This window comes from Cornus florida, unplaced genomic scaffold (assembly GCF_030987335.1).
Source record: "Cornus florida cultivar Cherokee Brave unplaced genomic scaffold, ASM3098733v1 CherokeeBrave_3.0.0_Hap2_Chr03, whole genome shotgun sequence".
NCBI classification, from domain to species: Eukaryota; Viridiplantae; Streptophyta; class Magnoliopsida; order Cornales; family Cornaceae; genus Cornus; species Cornus florida.
Window position 1 is genome coordinate 33,784,023 of NW_026775573.1, and position 15,598 is coordinate 33,799,620.

Genomic DNA, 15,598 nt, shown 5'->3' on the forward strand with positions numbered 1-15,598 from the left:
ATTATTTAAGTTTTTATAGAGACAAAGTGGGTGTAATAAAATATTTAAATATATTTTTAATAGAATGACTTAATTTAATAATAACAATAACTATCACTAATAATAATAATTAAGTAATATTTCTTTTGTATTTTAAAATATAAAAAGTCAATAATTTAAGTCCCTAACGTGACTAAAAGTGAATGTGTCATATGAATGCAAAATAATAATAATAATAAATAAATAAATTGGTTGGATGAAGAAAGAAGGGAATTTTTTTTTTTTTTTTTTTGGTGTTTTCTAATATTACTATAAAAATACCTATTTTCTATATTTTTTGGGAGAGAAAAAAATAGACAAAATTTTGAAAAAAAAATGTTTAAATAGGCTGTTTCATTAGAGAGCTCTCTTGAGTGCATTATTAGATTTATGGGTGTTTTCAAATTCCATGAAATTTGGTGAAATTTGATGAGATATGTAAGTTAGTTTAGTTTAAGTTTTTAAATTCCTCAATATACCCTCCTCTTTGGTGCAACTTAATAGTGTAGTTTTAATTAATACTCGGTAATATTTAAATAGTAAAAGAAATAATGATAAGTAAGTTTACATACATTATCTTTGATTAGGTCTACTTATTATTCATCAACATGTGACCCAAGTATCATCCATTTTCCATTTTGATAAGATTTTCTAAAACACGTGAATTCACCTTTTTGCCCTCACTACTAACGAAATTAATCAGTCGTTTGTTTTTCACAACATAAATAGAAGTTAACACAATCCTTTACGTTATTCTTTCTTAACGTCTCTCTCTAGATGCCCAAATGAAGTTACTTTTAAAAAGGGCAATTTAGTAAAAACAATTAAGGGTTAAATTTGTAAATTCATCTCGCCAAACACGGACGATTCCTAAACCCAAGCAGTTTATAAAGAGCTCCTCTGTAATTGGTATCAAATCATCTCTGAATTCCCTCCCAACTTCCACACACACCAAAGCCAAGAGCCCAAGAACTTCCTCTCTCCCCTCCCTTTTCTCTCTCTAGAACCAATTTATACATATATATAGAGAGAAAATGGGTGGGAAGAGATTCGCCGTCCTCCTCTGCGCAGAAGATTCCGATTACGTGAAGAAGATCTATGGAGGGTACTTTGGGGTGTTCGTGAAAATGCTGGCCGAAGAAGGCGAGACCTGGGACATGTACAGAGTCGCCGGCGGCGATTTCCCCGACGAGGAGGAGATCGGCGACTACGACGGATTCGTCATCACCGGGAGCTGCAGCGATGCGCACGGCAATGATGTTTGGATCTGCGAGTTGTTGAGTCTGCTCAAGAAATTGGATTCCATGAAGAAAAAAGTTCTGGGTATTTGCTTTGGCCATCAGGTATTTCCATTTCCATTTCCATTTCCATTTCCATGCTTTTCTTTTCCGTTTCCATTTCATGTTAACTAATTCTTACAATTGGATCTTTTTTTTGGGCTAAGTTTTGTAAGTAAGAGCTGTCTTCTACCGTTGTTTAAGTGCATGACACTTGTTCAGAAAGTTTTGTTTGTTTGGAAGGAAAATATTTTAAAACTTAAATCATTTTTATGTAAACTTTCTTTTGTGTGAAACTAATTAAACCTTTATTTTTATTGATAAAAACTACACCATTGCTTCTTTTTTTTTTATTTTTTTATTTTTTTTATCGAAACAAACAGAGGAAAATGTTAAATTTTTTGGATTGTTGTTGGATTTGTTTAATCTATTTTGTTTCTGTGCCAACTGCTAAGAAATATATATTTTTCCTTTCCAAGTAACCAAGTTTCAAATGGACCAATATGACCTTTGAGATTGCCAATTCGACTAAAGGGTATTGTTGTCTATTCATAATTTATTCACATGTTTAAACTCTTTCGTTTTTGTATTTTTCCCCCTTGCAAACTCTTCGAACTTGTGATGGGACTTTCAAATTGACCAATATGACCTTCGAGATTGCCAATTCGACTAAAGGGTATTGTTGTTTTTTCATAATTTATTTGACAGTAAGTACAAAAATGTCAAGCATAACGGCGAAAGTTAAATGAAAAGTTAAAAGGAACTGGTGTTTCCGTAAATAAAGGTTGACGTGCCTCTCACGCGCCATGTAATGCGCGTAGGCTTAATCCGACCAGTTGTGGTGGTGGCCGGTGTTGATCTACCAAAGATAGGTTACAGTATGAGTGGTCCATTCACCGTATGATTCTGGCGTGTTTTGGATTGCGACAGGTAGATCGTTGATCTGTGTCGTACTTACTGACATGGTGGTCCCATATTAGCTACACGAGTTTTCAATGGCTTCTAAAAACAGTTGTAAAATGCCAGCTGGTTTAATGGATATTCAATATTTATAGGCATTTGTCACATCTCAATTTTCTTATGGCAGTGCTAGTGATATTACTATCACTTGCATCATATTTCAACATCTCCATACATAATAGTGTTAAAAATAAAATAAAATAAAGTAAAAAAACTGAAATTCATACTCATCGAAGACTGAAATTCGGTCGCTCAATATTAGCTCAAATGGTAGAATCTCTAAAAAAAAATGTTGTGAGTCTGTGACCGACACTACCGTGTCGGTTATGACTTTCGCTAATAATTTATATTCGGGTCATGGGCAAAGCACATTTGTTTTGTGATGTGTATGCTCCTGTCAACCTCATTGGAGTGACTAGGATGCAAAATGAACCCATTTCATCTTGGGGTCTAATCTGATTTGAAGTTTACTTTTTCGAGATTGGACCTTCAAATTTACATTTGAATTTCGAAAAAAGATAAATTGTCTTAAATATGGGCTAGGTTTGGTTATATGTATAGCATAGTCTAAATTAGATTCGATTTGATGAGACCGTATCTTTCAAGGATATGGACCATCAACCATAGTATTTGGGGTCAAAGTTTCATGAATTTGCAGAAGTGGGATCCATGCAGAAGATTCACTTCATTAGGGAATGAAAAAGATTCTCCTTAATGAGGCATCGATTCGTAATATTTTTTTAAGCTTTTGATATTGTTACACATCTGTATGAATTGGTCGATTCAAGCTCACACTGATATTCGACGAGTCTGTTACACCGCGATTACGAATTATATTAAGGAGTAAAACATGCTCGGATGCTTAAAAACCGACCATACATTCCCTTATTGTTTTGAAATTTTCCAAATTTTTTAAAAAAATTTTATTTTTTTGGACCACTATCAAAGGGTAAAGGACTTGAGAAAGGACCACACATTTCTCTTACCATTAAAAAGGGTAGCACATGTTAGGTGTCTTGTAGCACATTGTAGGGTGTCTAGTGCAACATTTGAATTTGGTTACATTCTATTTGTGACTTGTCAATGTGTAGGCCATTGTACGAGCATTGAGAAAGCTACATGCATTATATACCACATTAGAACAACCACTATAGTTTGCACACAACCCATTAATCCATAGGTTTATGTGAAAGGGACGAACTAGTTGCCAAACACATGACTTCTTTTGGTTGGACACTAGAAATAAATGTTTTATAGTCGCACCTAATAAATAATAATTATTCCCCTTTCTAAATCTATACCATTTTTTGATACACTCAAATTATTAAAGTTAGCCTCAACACATTGAATTATTATTTATTGTACATGATACATATGAAAAGGACTCAAAAGTGTCAAATTACCCATTTACCCTTGCTTCAAGAACAGATATTTTTGAATAGAGAATTTATCAATTTTTTACTAGATGAGACAGAGAATATGCTATGTATGCTTTTTTGCCCTTGTATCAAGAACTTTATTTTTTGTTGTGCCAACTACACAAAATCAAAGACACTCATTTGTACATTTGTGGCATTAGGTGCGACAAATTGTATGGATCAAGAACTTTGCTTTTTGTGTTTTGGATAAAATAATTGCATTGCTGTTTGTGAAGCCATTTTTATATGTTATCGAAAAAAGCCCCGGGGCCCTCCTCCTCACACACACACACACAGGCTTTTGTGCGTGACACTCGGCTGTTGTCGGCAGATGAATGCCACCGCCATCCTTGGAGGAAAAAGGTGGTGCCTAAATTGACATTTGGAAGTGATTTTTTTTTTTTTTAATCAGCCAAAATTTTGGACTTTGGGTATGAAAATTAACCCTTATATGTTAAGTCGGTTCTAGCATTACTCTTTGACATTAACGTAAACTCAACTCAACAAAGTATATATTTTTTTTCAACACGCATATTTACGTCTGTATACACAATTTTGACCAACGGCTTTGGTTCTAGCATTACTCTTTGACATTTACGTAAATTCAACACAACAAAGTATTTTTTTCAACACGCATATTTGCATGGTGTGTTTGTGTGTGTAGATGAAGTTTTGCTATTTTCATATCTTGAAGAGTTGAATAAACGTCTTTCCATCGCTGTATATATGTATATTATATTATACACATGATTTGGTTAATTAACCAACACCCTTGTTGGGTAATTAGTGTTGTAACCTCAAGATTTTGTTGTCATATTCAACACACGTCGTGTGCATTATATTTTTGTCCCCCAATAACGTGAGTAAGATAAGGACGCTAACCCTTTGTTCCTGATTTGCTTTTCAAATATATGTCATCTCACATAATAAGATATCATTTTTAAGTAACAAGCTAACAATAGAACCATGCCTATCATATGACATTTTTAGGTATACAATGTAACTACATTTGATATTTCTTGGGCATTTATTGGTAACATGTCTTTCTGGAATACAACCACTTAGGGACCACACTACCTGCCAACTGTATGAAAGTGAATTATTGATATATATCTGTCATTGTGTGTGTATATACACATATGTCTCTGTTTATTTGATATCAAGTAGAGCCAAAGTAATTTGCATAGCCTTAATCACAATGTTGGTTGACTTTGGTGCAGTTCTTGTTTTGTTACTTGCAGTGTTACACACACTATTGTATGTGAAATGTTTCAGGAGCAACAAAATGTTTTTGTTTAATAGAAATAGAACTTTGTTGTTGAAAACAACTTGTTATGATATTTGAAAGAGGTGATTATATAGATATTGAGCCGTGCATTGGGGGGTAAGATAGGCCGGAACACCTCTGGTTGGGACATCGGTGTTACAACCGTTCATTTGTCATCATCGTCGAAGCTCTTCACATCTCTGAAAATGCCTGCTCTGCTACCGGTGATTGAATGCCATCGCGATGAGGTGCGTGTTAAGAAAACTGCAGCCTGCATGCTTTCATTGAATAGTTACTTCAAATTGTGAAAATGTTCCAAACTAACGTACTTGTAATACACTAGGTGTGGGAACTGCCACCCAAGGCAGAGGTAATCGGGTGGTCCGATAAGACAGGGGTTGAGATGTTCAAGTATGGTGATCACATTATGGGCATCCAAGGTCATCCCGAGTACACTAAGGACATTCTTTTGCACCTTATCGGCCGCCTTCTCCAGCGCAATTTCATCGTGGTATGTCAACCGTCCAATTATGGTATAGTCCGCGAAACAGACGGCCATGAATTGATATACTCGTGTCTTTTATAATATGCAGGGTGCTTTTGCTGATGAGGCGAAGGCTAGGGTGGAGAAACATGAGCCAGACAGGGAGGCATGGAAGAAATTGTGCATCAGCTTTCTGAAGGGTTAGATTGTGATGAAAAACTTCAAAAGAAAAAAATAAAAATAAAAAAAGAAAAAAGAAAAAAAAAAATTTGGGGAATGGAATTGTAAATATGAACTAATTTGGGCAGTCGGTTAGAGGGGTGCCTTAAGGCAGCGAGCATGTAGCACAGCTGCATTAGGCACAATGGATGTGGAACTTTAATCATCGTTGGATGTAATCATGTCACATATCCTGAAATTGACAAAAGACCAACTAAATTATTGAATTTAAGTTGTTTCCCATTCAAATCTATTGTGTATGGTTTCAAGTGTTTGACTGAATTGTTATGAATAAAAATCTATTAGCTAAGGAGATTATAACCTGAAATGCGACCCTCTTTATGATTTGAGATGAGTAGATACAATGTCCAACACTCCGACCGGACCGGACTGTGAGTGACCAGAGTAGTGATACAATGTCCGAATGGACTGTGAGAGTGACCAGTGATGCAATGTCCGACACTCCGATCGGACTGTGTGAGTGACAAAGATTGTGGAAGTTGTCCTTTCACAATTACTGGAAAAAGAAAAATATTTAAATAAATTTTGGGGAATTGATTATACGGGGTCAAGTACAGGAAAAAGAAAAATTTCAAAATGCTTTCTGTTGTCATCCTCTAGTTTTGAGTTTACTCTGTAAATTACAGGAAAAAGAAACTCTATCAAGTATTTTTTAACTTTAGCTAGGTAAATGAGAATTTTATAAGAATTCGGTGGGGGAATTTAGTATCTCCATAGCCGGAGTGTTAAGTATATAAAAATTCATCAATATAAACACAAATGCAGTAACAAGTCAGTTCGTATTCTCTATCTGGCAGCCCTGTAGTTCACCAAACAAGAAGCCATCTACCATTTTAAGAAGCGTAGCCCTGTAGGGGTACAGGAGGCTGAAACAATGATGAGAAAGGAAGTAGGCCTGATACACTGACAAATCTGTGAATGGGGTACCCTTCTCTTCTTCCTCCAACACAACATGGATTCCAAACTCCTTTAGCTTGAGCTTACTACCAAACCAAAAAACCATTGAAATATTCACTTCATCACCAGCTTCCATCAATTGATTCCCAAAATTCCAATGGCTTAACCATACCATCTCCTTGCCCTCATCTGGAACGCCCATGAATGTTGGGCTGTATATCCACTTCACATCCTTTGTCCTATTACTCACTTTAATCATGCATAACTCACCACGCCCATAATCATCCATAGGATTACCAGAATGTTCATCAGTCTCTGCATAGACAACACATATATTCAAGCCTTGGATCTTCAAATTAGGACATGAAGACACCTTAAAACATATTGAAGGTTCCATGCTCTTAATGCTGTACCAGCCTGGAACTTCGTTACCAGGGAGAAAAGTGCTAAATATACCCAATTCATACGGTCCCTACACCATCGAAATCATCATTTTTAACTCTTACGAATATAAGTGTGTGAGAGAAAGAGAGAAGAGAGAGAGAGAACTCACCTGAAGGGGAACTTTTCTTATAGTTTCCGTCATGTTATTGAGCAACCACACTTCAATGTTTGTCAGCAATTCCAAGTTGGACAAGCCCAAATTGTTGATCATTACTTCATCAAAGTTTCCAATGGGTTCTAACTTGAACAACCCCTGAACCTCACGTAGTTTGTAACAGTCATCTATAAACAAATCAAGAGAATCCAACAGGTTTGGTAGATTTGTTATCATTTCCAATGAGCTGCATTGGTATAATTGCAACCTCGTTAAACTCATTGGAAGCTCCGGAAGTATCTGGAGTGTTTTGCATTTGTTTAGATAGAGTTCCTGGAGCATAGTGAGACACTTGACGCTCTCTGGAAGGCTACAGATTGGGTTTTCACTTAGATTCAAGTACTTCAACAGGGATAGGCTGCCAAGATCGTTTGGAATAGCATCATTTGATAGGTTGCAGCCAACAAGACTCAAACTTGATTACGAGCGAGGTAAAGAAAACAATGAAAAGCTGATCGATTCTGGACTTCTTCTTGGTCCCAATAGCAAATCCCGGAAGTGTGAAGGCCATGATCTTACCCCAGTAGTCATGGAGGGTGATTGATTTATGCCAATCCCATCTGCAGGGAGCAATTTCAAAGACTCCATCTTGCCCAGCACTGTAGCCAAATTCTCAAGCTTTAAACAATGAGATACAATGAGTATTTGAAGAGATTTTAGCTGGCCAATTTTCGATGGAAGCTTCCTAAGATTTTTGCAACCTTTTAGATTCAACAGAACTAGTCTCCCTAATTCCCCAATTGATTCATGAATCTCAATCAAATTTATGCAATTTTTAAGAATCAATTTTTCGAGACTGGGGACTTGTGAGAAGTCAGGTGTGTTGGAAAGAGCATGAGAATGGCTGAGATTAAGGATTTTCAAGAATCCGAGCAACTGTTTAAAAAGATACAAAATATTAGTGAAACACACTTGACATCCCAAGAACTTTACCAATGCAACACGCAATGGCCCATTTAGAAATGAGTTTAAATGAATATTGATATTAATCACCAAAGGAAAAAAAAAAAAAGGTAAAGGAAAATAATTAGTATCAGACCTTGTTTCCATTCCAAGCTTGTTTCAAGCTGCTATTGCGCATGTCAAGGGCAACCAGACTTTCCAGATGAAGGCCATTGGGTATAGATTCTAAAGGGAACCCATACCAACACAACCATTTCAACTTCATAGGGAATTCTTCGTAGTCTCCTTTGAGCCTTGCATTATTTAGCTGGAGTAGTCTTAATCTGGGCATCCTTGAAAATGCATCAATGTGCAAATCTACTTCATTTGATGTGGAATTTGATCTCGTTGAGGTAGAATTTATAGGGAGCCAAGAGAAGAAGCCTAGACGACGCCGCTTCAATGAATTGTTTTCGGAAAGTAATGTTGGTTTGTCAAGAAAATCTTCTGAATGGTGTCTTTTTGCATTATCTAAACCAAAGAATTTCTTGCTGGACCTATCTTCCTTAGATGCATTCAAGTTGAGAGTGAGGCCTTCGATGGAATCTGTTCCCTGATAAGAGGACTTGAAAAGTAAGCACACCAACAAAAAAATATACAAATACACATCATGAGAAGCATATTTCTTACAGTTTTGTCATTTACTATGCTAAAGGCGTCCTTGTGATGCCACAATCTGCTGCGTTTCCCAGGTTCCTTGGGTGATTCTTGGCGTATGATTTCTCTCCCCATGTCCCGAAGCAACTGATGCATTGTCAACTTGTTATATTCATCGATAGTTATGAGGCATCTATCAATGAGATTGTGAATTCCAACTTTTGGGTAGAAATCACACCCATCTAGTATTGTAATTATGAAATCTTTATCCTTTCCAACAAAGAAACAAGCAATGTCAAGGAACAAATTTCTGTCATCGTCATCTTGTAAAGAATCAAAGCTTATTTTAAGTTTCTTTAGGATCTGACAATTAGGAAGAACTTCCAATTTCTCTAATGTACTTTCTCACACATCTACAGGTCTACCAGATAGGGAAGAACCCAACACTTGAAGAGCTAAAGGAAGCCTTCCGCAGTATTGTACGACCCTTTTTGACTTCTCCAAGTAAACTTCAATGGGATGGTCTTGTCCAAAGGCATGCCAACAGAAGAGCTGAAATGATTCATCATCATTGAATTCCTTAACTTTGTGCATCTTATATAGTTCATGTGCCTTCAACAATTGCTCATGTCTAATTGTTAGGATAATTTTACTTCCTGGATAAAACCAATCTCGCATGATGAGTAATGCATTTAATTGGTCTAATTGATCCACATCATCAAGAACAATTAAAACTTTTTTTACTGCAAATAGCATCTCTAATCTTAATGATTCCTTCGTCAACACTGCTAATTTTTTCTTTTCTCCCTCTTAGAATATCTGAAAGAAGTTGTTTTTGTAAACTAACCAAACCATTGGGTTGTTCTGATATTTTTCTAATATTTGCAAGGAAGCTGCTACCTTCAAATCTGTCAAAGTTTAGGTTATAGACAGTTTTGGCAATGGTCGTCTTCCCAATTCCACCAATTCCACATATGGTCACTATGCCAACATCCGTCGATCCATCTTGTATCCACAAATTAATGTCTTTTACATGAGAATCTATTCCAATTGGGTGTGGACAAACACTCAAGACCGTGCGATTCAATTTGTTCCCAATCTCTTTAACAATTTTTTGAATAAAACTTGCCTCCTGCCTACAAATTGCAATGGAAATGGATAAAGCCCACTAAAAACATCATCTTTTAAAATGAAACAACAATTGATGATTATAAAAATAAAATAACACAAATTATATGGTTTTCAATTTTGGCCTTTACGACTCATACAAACATATAGACTGCCTAGTATTATGACAATCTCGAATTGACAGAATTACATAGGTTATGTTAAGGATATATGAAAGAAAAAAGATGAGCATGTTCGCAAAATTCAAATAAGAAAGTTCACGAAAAGGGATTCATGTTGTCCACAATCCTATTTCCTTTCTTTTGGCTTCATCTACTTATTTCCAGAAATTTTGTAACTGCTGAATTTATTCTTTAAGCACTTTAAACTCGTACCATGCTATACTTCTTTGTATCTTAATTCCAGTTATGTTTATAATTTGTATTCTACATCATTGTAACCTTCACACAACTTGAGTTGTAAAATAAAAATGATTAAATGGGTAATTATTTTTAGCCCTTTCATGCTCAGTCCATCTTTTCTTTTTTCCTTCTATTTCAAACCTTTTGAATAGAAAACTTCTTCTAATCTTCTTATCATCAAATCTCTATATCTGTGGTCTATTACATTCAATAAACTCAGATTATTAGTAACATCTAAGCAGTTTCATATAAGAAGTTTCTAGACTCAACATCCAGTATTTGGAAACCACTATACCAGAAATTCTCAAATAGGACAGTAATATAACATCCCATTTTTATATCATACGCATATTGGATAGCAAATCTTCTACATCTACTTGAATTATTCTCAGTTTTGGATGGTGTCAAACTTTCTTATTGTATTGATAATTTGGCTAAAACTATATAGTATATAAATTCATAAAACGTTTTGATAAATAATATATAGACAGTATCATTGATGTGTCAATACATTTCAACTAGTTTAAAACATTAGCATTAAGAAATAACGTGGATAATGGGTAAAATTAGCATCTAATGGCAATAATAAATTGAAAGTATTCAATCAACACTATTAACTCTTCAATTAAATTACCCATCTTTTATAACCATCCCTGCCAAATCTGCAACTTCTCTCAAAGCTGCCTTCCACCTCTTTATCCTCTCCAACCCTGCCTCTTTTCTTTCTTCTTTCTCTGCCTTAAATCGCTCTTCGTGTGTGGCAAATGCTTCAGCAAAACTCTCTGTCTGGTTTCTTACAAGGGATGGATCCACATGATAGAAGACAGGCAGAATCATATGACCAGTAGTCTTCTTGTGCTCAAGGATATTCAAAAGCTCATCAAGACACCATCTTGACGATGCATAGTCTTTTGAGAAGACAATTATTGAAATTCTTGACTCTTGGATTGCCTTATTTAGTTCTAGGGTGATATTCTGTCCTCTCTCCAGTCCATCATCATCCCTAAATGTGTGTATTCCTGCATGTAGTAGAGCTGTATAAAGATGAGCTGTATAAAGATGATCAGTAAAAGTATTCCGGATGTCTTCACCTCTAAAACTCAAGAACACGTGATAAGAACATCGACTTAAGGAGGCTTCTTGGGCTCCCATAGCAGCCATTGAACAACCCTCTAAGAGATCAATGAACAAGGATATATGTAATCTGTACAGGCACAACCAATATTTGTGTACGGTGTCAATAATAAAATAAACCAACAATATTATGTACTCAAATAAACGAAGTCAATTAAATCTCATATGCAAACCAAAGTACACAAGGAAATCCTAAAGGATAGGCGTTAATGAATTGCAGATGAGGCAAGGGTTAAATGGGAACACACATAACAAAAAATCCAGAAACAAAATGCTTCAAAGTGGCTTCAAAAAGGTTTTAGCACAACTCAACTCAACAAAATTTTATCTCTATCATTTCCATCAACGGAGAGCATTGCTTTTCTTTACTAGCGCAGTTGTTGGTTTTTGCTGCACATTACCAAAGCCGTGCTAGTAGATTTTCTTGATTTTATCTTTAATTGATGTTATTTTCACCTTATCATTTCTTATATTGTCCTTTGTCTTGACGTAAATCCATCTCAACATCCACGTCTCAACGGTGCTCATTTTATGAACAATTAATTTCTTAATTAACAAACATTCTCTCCCATGAAGCATGACTACGTAATAACGGTTGTGTTTGGAATCGACGCTTTGGAACTGTAATTGGAGTCCAAGGCGTTGATTTGATGCTCTCAAACATAGGAAATTTCCTTGCAACTTTATAGACTCAGTTGATAACACAATACAGCATACACACTCTTCAACTTAACCACCATCATCGTTGATCTTCCCACCAATTAAGAATTGAGCCTAGGTTCTTTTGGTATTTCTTAATATGTTTTAATAAATTTATTTATTCAGTATCAATCAAACTTATTTACATTCCATATGATCTTCTCTTTGGATATTAAAATTATTTACATTCCGTACCTGTTTTAAATTTATTTGAATTCCTGCCCGCATAAACTTTTAGAACAAATTGGTTGTTTGTTCTGAAAGAGGAAGACAGACATCGACATGGGTCAACCTATCAAGAGGAAAGAAATCAGACCCAGTGGTTAGTTTTATTCAGGCTACACTTTTATATATACAGTTTCAGCTTTTTTTCATGGATGCGTATTCTTACAACAACAATACAGAAACAAGGCAATACATACAAAATAAAATTGATCAAAAACTATGGTATTTCAATGGTATAAGAGTTACCTTTAATTAGCAAAATCCCCCAAGAACTGGATTGATCCCCTCACTGAAAGATTGAATTTGCTATGTTGACTTTTGAAGGGAGAGGAAAGGAGCAAAAAGGAGTGAGAAAGAGAGAAGGGAAAAACTCAAAAGATAAAAAGGAAGGAAAGGAAAGGTTAGATCACACAAGGGGAGCTTCCCTGCAAGTGGGCAACCAAACAGTGGACATTGAATGCGTCAATTCTGGAAGTCGCAATCTAATCAATATGCTTACCAGCTTTGTTAATATGATATTCAGGGTGGGACAGGTTTTTGACAATATTAAGAGTCAGAAGCTTTTGAATCTCTCTGTGGAGGTTCCTCTCTTTTGAAGTTACGTAGTGATTTCAATTTTCACCAATTTTTATTTTTAAAATTTTTTGATTTTTTGAGGGTATTTTTGTCTTTTCACGTTTTACGTGTTGAACACTGTGAAGTGTGCCGGTTGTGTCCGAGAGTTGGTTGAGGGGTTTCATTGAGTTCAAGGTCTTTAAAATGCAAAGGTGACCATTTCAACATTTTTTTCGTTTTCCAAGCCGGATAGTCCCGAGTGGGACCCGTTACTGAAATTGTTGAGTACGGAGGTTTTGGTTGGGTTCAATTGCATCATGTTAATTTTAATTAATGTGTTGTATGTGACTATTTTTAATAGTTGATGAATATATAAATTTGTGGAGGGAATTAATGAAAAAGAAAAAGAAAAACCCTCCCCCCCCCCCCCCAAAAAAGGGGTTAGAGACCACCCCTGGTCTCTCATTTTCTCTTTTCTCCTGTAAGTCTCTCTCTCCCACTCTAAAAATTCCATTTTTCTTTTTCTTTTGTTTCAAAAATTTCGAAGTTTGATTCCTCTCTCATTACTTAGTATTTTTAAGTGCCGTTTGCGGCAAATTGAAACCCACGACAAGGTTTACAAGTTGATCGGAGCAATTTCATGTTTGGTGCACTCTAGGGAATTCGAGACCTAGGGCACAATTGGGGATTTTTGCCTAATTTGAGGTAGGGGTCTCTAATACACGGTTCTTTTTATGCTTTTTGTGAATTTCTTTCTTATAAATTGTTGAATTGCATGTTTAATTAGTATAAATTCTTGAAAATTGTTTAAATGCCATGTATGAAGTTTTGACATGGTGTTATTTGATATATTATGCTTAAGCATGCTTATGTGAAATGAAATTTTGTGATATATGCTCGAAATGTTAAAAAAATGTGAAATGAAAGCATAAGTAGTGTATTTTAGTGATTTAATTATAAAAGCATGTGTAAACTCTTATGATTGAATTGAAGCATGAAGCATTCATACATTCAGTGGGAAAGAAAAAGGGGGAAAAAGTGTTTTAAAACGAACGAAATTGTTTTGGGAAATTATTTTCTAAAGGTGTTTGCGAAACCGGATGCCTAGGAGGCGCCCAGTGGTCCGTGATACTGGTGTAGTCTAGAAGGGAGTATGGTTGAACTAATTAGGCCGGATGCCACACCTTGGAGGTGCCTTGTGGTCTTGGATAGTTAGTCAATCCTCCTTTCGTGACGCCTTGGAGGTGCCTTGGGTCGGATTACACTAACGGTTTGAATGTTGAAACGGAAATGTTTCCTGGATATAGGGAGCGACATTTGCATGACATTGCACTTCATTAGAATATATGGTGTGTATATGTTTGGGTGACAATGGTTATATACTTGTTGTTGTAGTTGTTGCCATGCACCCCTATGTTATGATTCCGTTTTCTTTTACCTATTCCTTACGTGGATTCACGGGGTATGAGAAGTGTGTCTTAGACACTTTCTACTGAGCGTTTAGCTCACCCTATTATTTTAACATTTTCAGGTTCGGAAAAAGAAGTGACATACGTCAATCCACCATAGCCTTAGCTTGGAGTAGGAAAATGTCTCTTTTGCTATCTTTTGTATTTGGGTTTAATTTTGTAAAGTGTTGACTAAAAATGTATTATTTTGCAACAAGTGATGTAATTGGGTTCATTTTTGTGTATGGTCATTGGGAAAATGTAATTAAGTTTTAATCACACTAAATCCTTTAGTGTATTTTTAGTAACGTGTGTCAAATTATGTTATCACTGTTGTCATTGTATTAAGTGTTAAAATGTAATTAAATATGTATGTGAGTGTAGTGGCGTGAGTGGTTGGTTATCAAATGTTGGTGTATTTTGGTTTTCTTTAGACAGTGAGTAATTGAGTGTGGATAACTCAAACCAGTCGACGTAAAACTCCATATGTCGACTGAAACACCTGAACTAGTCGACGTGTAGCATCCCACACGTCGACTGGTATCTTGGCAGTAGCTTTTTCACTGTATATGTCCTGAACCAGTCGACGTGTAGCCTACCACGTACACGTCGACCGGTATCTTGGCAGTGGGCAATGTCACTGTACACGTCCCAAACCAGTTGACGTGTAACTCCCCATACGTCGACCGGTTCCTGTGTACTAAACATTTGTGATTTATTTTCCCATTTTGCCCTTGACCAATCACTAAAGTGTATTGTTACACATTGTAAGGTCCAATAAAATATAATAATTATATTTTAATCATGGGACTGACTATATTGCCCCGGACTTTATCTTATTTATTACGTGGTACAAATAAATGACTATTTTACCCTTTGAGTCTCAGACCATTAGAATTGTGACAAATGACCATTTGTCCTTGTTGGACTTTAATATACAAATTTAACGTGAAAGGACCATATTATCCTTGGATGATTTTGGGTTGGGTAATGACCCGTTTAATGATCCGAATCCAGTGAATTTGGGTCGTTACAAATTTGGTATGAGAACTTTAGGTTCGAAAACCTAATTAAGGACGACAGGTAGGGTTGACCTAAGAATGACTTGAGCTGATTTAGATGCATTGCATGTTAAAATGTTTATCGTTTTGAGAAGTACGCTTACTTGCTTAGTTGCTTTTGTGTTTACGGTTTTGAAAAGCATGCTTACTTGCGTACTTGCTTATTTGCTTATGTGATCACATGTTAATGTGTTTAAAATAATGCGTACTATTGCCATGATGATGATAGAAATCATGTTAATTTTAATA

The 15,598-nt window shown here is 35.7% G+C and overlaps 1 protein-coding gene and 1 pseudogene across 1 annotated transcript; one reads left to right on the forward strand and one right to left on the reverse strand.

Moving 5' to 3' along the window:
- Positions 1-921: 921 nt before the first annotated feature.
- Positions 922-5,896, forward strand: LOC132300214 (gamma-glutamyl peptidase 5-like). The gene is made up of 4 exons (XM_059797211.1): positions 922-1,361; positions 5,036-5,188; positions 5,284-5,451; positions 5,534-5,896. Exons 1-4 carry the CDS (start codon positions 1,053-1,055, stop codon positions 5,627-5,629), a joined length of 726 nt encoding a protein of 241 aa, XP_059653194.1. The 5' UTR covers positions 922-1,052; the 3' UTR covers positions 5,630-5,896.
- Positions 5,897-6,284: 388 nt separating this feature from the next.
- Positions 6,285-13,072, reverse strand: LOC132300213 (disease resistance protein RPV1-like; annotated as a pseudogene).
- Between the last annotated feature and the right edge of the window lie 2,526 nt (positions 13,073-15,598).